Genomic DNA, 3,678 nt, shown 5'->3' on the forward strand with positions numbered 1-3,678 from the left:
TTTCCTCCCCCGCTCCCCCAGCGCTCGATGCAGGCTCAGGACCAGCTCCTGGCTCAGCAGCTGCTGCGGCTGCGGGCGCGGCTGCAGCGGCTCCGGGTGGAGCAGGCGTGCCACCGGCACAAGGAGATGTTGGACGACGCCGCCTTCGGCCTCGAGAGCTGCGAGGAAGACTCGGAGCTGCTGTGCACCATCCCCGCCCGGGCCGCCTTCCTGCTCTCCACGCCGCTCAAACACATCGGCCTCACCCGCATGAACATCAACTCCCGCCGCTTCTCGCTCTGCTGAGCCGCCCCTGGATCCTCAAAAAATCCCCAAAATAAAATCCYCAAATCCCTCGGGACTCGGGGCTCGAACCGCGGTGGAACAGGGAGATGTCACCGGGGTGTTTTGGGGTTGGTTCTAAAGGGGGTGGGGTCAAGGGGGGGTGGGAAATGTGGGGTGTGGACCTCTGAGGAGGAATAAAAACAGGTGAGGGTGAGATGGTTTTTCCTTATTTTCCTTATTTATTTTCCTCATTTTCTTTATTTCCCTTATTTCCCTTTCCCCCTTTTTTCCTTATTGTCCTAATTTTCCTTACTTTCCTTATTTTCCTGATTCTCCTTATTTTACTTCTTTTCCTTCTTTTCCTCATTTTCCTTTTTCCCCTTTTTCCTTTTTCCTCTTTTTCCCCTTTTTCCCTTTTTTCCTTTTTCCTTTTCCCCTTTCCCTTTTTCCTTTTTCCTTTTTCCTCCCCCCCCCCTTTTACCCGTTCTTCTTCTTTTTTTTTTCCTTTTTCCCTTATTTCCCTCTTTTTCCCCTTATTTCCCTCACCCCCACGCTCCTCCCATCTCTTTTTACGGCTCTGACCCTCGCGGTTGTCACCTCTCACCCCGGGTGACTCGGACAAGCCACCGGATGACCCCGCGATCATTTTTTTGGGGACCGATTCTGCTTCCCGGCATGCGACACGACCCGGAAAGTGCCACCAAGTGCCACCAAGTGCCACCAAGTGTCACCAAGAGCCACAACCCCCCCGCGACACCCCCGGGCTTCCTGCCCGTGATTCCGCTGCGGTGGCTCCGCTCTGAGCCGGGTCCCAACGCGGCGCTGGCAGTGTGGCACTGTCCCCTGTCCCCTGTCCCCTGTCCCCTGTCCCTTGTCCCCTGTCCCCTGCGCTCCTGGCGCTGTCACCGCGCCTCTCGGAGGGCTGGCACGGAGGGGACACGGAGGGAACAGCCTAAAAAGGGGTGTGGGGTGTGCGGAATGGGTGGAGGAGGGGCAGCAGGTGACGGTGACAGTGACACAGTGACAGGGACAGGGACAGTGACAGTGACGGTGACACAGTGACACAGTGATAGTGACAGTGACACAGTGACACAGTGACACAGTGACACAGTGACAGTGACAGTGACAGTGATGGTGTGACTGTGATGGTGACGGTGTGACAGTGACAGTGACAGTGACGGTGACAGTGACACAGTGACAGTGATACAGTGACGGTGATGGTGATGGTGACAGTGACACAGTGACACAGTGACAATGATAGTGATGGTGACAGTGACAGTGACGGTGTGTCAGTGACACAGGGACAGTGACAGTGACAGTGACACAGTGACAATGACAGTGACACTGACAATGACAATGACACAGTGACACAATGACAGTGACAGTGACAGTGACAGTGACACAGTGACACATTTACAGTGACAATGACAATGACAGTGCCAGTGACAGTGACAGTGACACAGTGACAGTGACACAGTGACATTGACAGTGATGGTGACAGTGACAGTGACACAGTGACACTGACAGTAACAATGACAATGACACAGTGACAGTGACACAGTGACACATTTACAGTGACAATGACAATGACAGTGCCAGTGACAGTGACACAGTTACACAGTTACACAGTTACAGTGACAATAACAATGACACAGTGACAGTGACAGTGACAATGACAGTGACAGTGACAATGACAGTGACACTGTCCCCCCCGCTCACCTCTGGCCGCCCCGCGGGGGTCTCTGCGCCCCTCGGTGTCCCTCCCCGGGGAGCTGTGTCACTGTGTCCCGCGGGCCCGGGGGTGGCCGGAAGCCACCGCGCTGTGTCACTCGCCCCTGCGGTCGGGGCCCCGCGAGCGGCGGCTGCTCTTGAGTTTGCTCATGAGGCAGGAAACCGGGGCGAGCGGGAGGCAGGGGGGAGGCGGGGAGNGTTGTCACCTCTCACCCCGGGTGACTCGGACAAGCCACCGGATGACCCCGCGATCATTTTTTTGGGGACCGATTCTGCTTCCCGGCATGCGACACGACCCGGAAAGTGCCACCAAGTGCCACCAAGTGCCACCAAGTGTCACCAAGAGCCACAACCCCCCCGCGACACCCCCGGGCTTCCTGCCCGTGATTCCGCTGCGGTGGCTCCGCTCTGAGCCGGGTCCCAACGCGGCGCTGGCAGCCTGGCACTGTCCCCTGTCCCCTGTCCCCTGTCCCCTGTCCCCTGTCCCGTGTCCCCTGTCCCCTGTCCCCTGTCCCCTGTCCCCTGTCCCCTGTCCCCTGCGCTCCTGGCGCTGTCACCGCGCCTCTCGGAGGGCTGGCACGGAGGTGGCGCGGAGGGGACACGGAGGGAACAGCCTAAAAAGGGGTGTGGGCGGTGTGGAATGGGTGGAGGATGGGAAGCAGGTGATGGTGACAGTGACACAGTGACAGGGACAGGGACAGTGACGGTGACACAGTGACACAGCGACACAGTGATGGTGACGGTGACAGTGACAGGGACAGGGACACAGTGACAGTGATGGTGACAGTGACACAGTGACAGTGATACAGTGACGGTGATGGTGACAGTGATAGTGACACAGTGAGACAGCGACACAGTGACGGTAACGGTGTGACAGTGACACAGTGACAGTGACAGTGATACAGTGACAGGGACACAGTGACAGTGACGGTGACAGTGACAGTGACGGTGATAGTGACACAGTGACAGTGACACAGTGACCGTGATACAGTGACGGTGATGGTGACAGTGACGGTGACGGTGACAGTGACACGGTGTCAGCGACACAGTGACGGTGATGGTGACAGTGACAGGGACACAGTGACAGTGACAGTGACAGTGACGGTGACAGTGACAATGACACAGTGATACAGTGACAGTGACACAGTGACAATGACACTGACAGTGACAATGACACAGTTACAGTGACAATGACACAGTGACACAGTGACACTGACACTGACAGTGATGGTGTGACAGTGACAATGACACAGTGACAGTGACAATGATGGTGACAGTGACACAGTGACAGTGACACAGTGACAGTGACAATGACAATGACAGTGCCAGTGACACAGTGCCAGTGGCACAGTGACAATGACAATGACACAATGACAGTGCCAGTGTCCCCCGCTCACCTCTGGCCGCCCCGCGGGGGTCTCTGCGCCCCTCGGTGTCCCTCCCCGGGGAGCTGTGTCACTGTGTCCCGCGGGCCCGGGGGTGGCCGGAAGCCACCGCGCTGTGTCACTCGCCCCTGCGGTCGGGGCCCCGCGAGCGGCGGCTGCTCTTGAGTTTGCTCATGAGGCAGGAAACCGGGGCGAGCGGGAGGCAGGGGGGAGGCGGGGAGGGGAGCGGATCCGCGCCCGCGGGTCCCACCGAGCTTTTTTTCCTTTTTTCCCCTTTTTTCCCCTTTTTTCCTTTTTT

General features: G+C 57.6%; 2 protein-coding genes across 2 annotated transcripts in view; both read left to right on the forward strand.

Moving 5' to 3' along the window:
- The first annotated feature begins 12 nt into the window (after positions 1–12).
- LOC130587693 (protein FAM167A-like) lies at positions 13–387 on the forward strand. Its single transcript, XM_057388669.1, has one exon. It carries the CDS (start codon positions 28–30, stop codon positions 283–285), a length of 258 nt encoding a protein of 85 aa, XP_057244652.1. The 5' UTR covers positions 13–27; the 3' UTR covers positions 286–387.
- Positions 388–939: 552 nt separating this feature from the next.
- The window catches only part of LOC130587692 (proto-oncogene tyrosine-protein kinase LCK-like), a gene marked incomplete at its 3' end in the record, with an annotated part of 12,002 nt that continues 9,263 nt past the window's right edge, over positions 940–3,678 (forward strand). The window contains exon 1 of the mRNA XM_057388668.1: positions 940–1,092. Coding sequence (XP_057244651.1) covers positions 940–1,092 — 153 coding nt within the window. The remainder of the gene's footprint in view (positions 1,093–3,678) is intronic.

This window comes from Malurus melanocephalus, unplaced genomic scaffold (genome assembly GCF_030028575.1).
Source record: "Malurus melanocephalus ecotype Western Australia unplaced genomic scaffold, MMel_1.1 scaffold_2270, whole genome shotgun sequence".
Lineage (NCBI taxonomy): Eukaryota > Metazoa > Chordata > Aves > Passeriformes > Maluridae > Malurus > Malurus melanocephalus.

What these genes read in the sequence shown, in the direction of transcription:
- LOC130587693 (XM_057388669.1), top strand. Translation starts at nt 28, where the DNA reads ATGCAGGCTCAGGACCAGCTCCTGGCTCAGCAGCTGCTGCGGCTGCGG.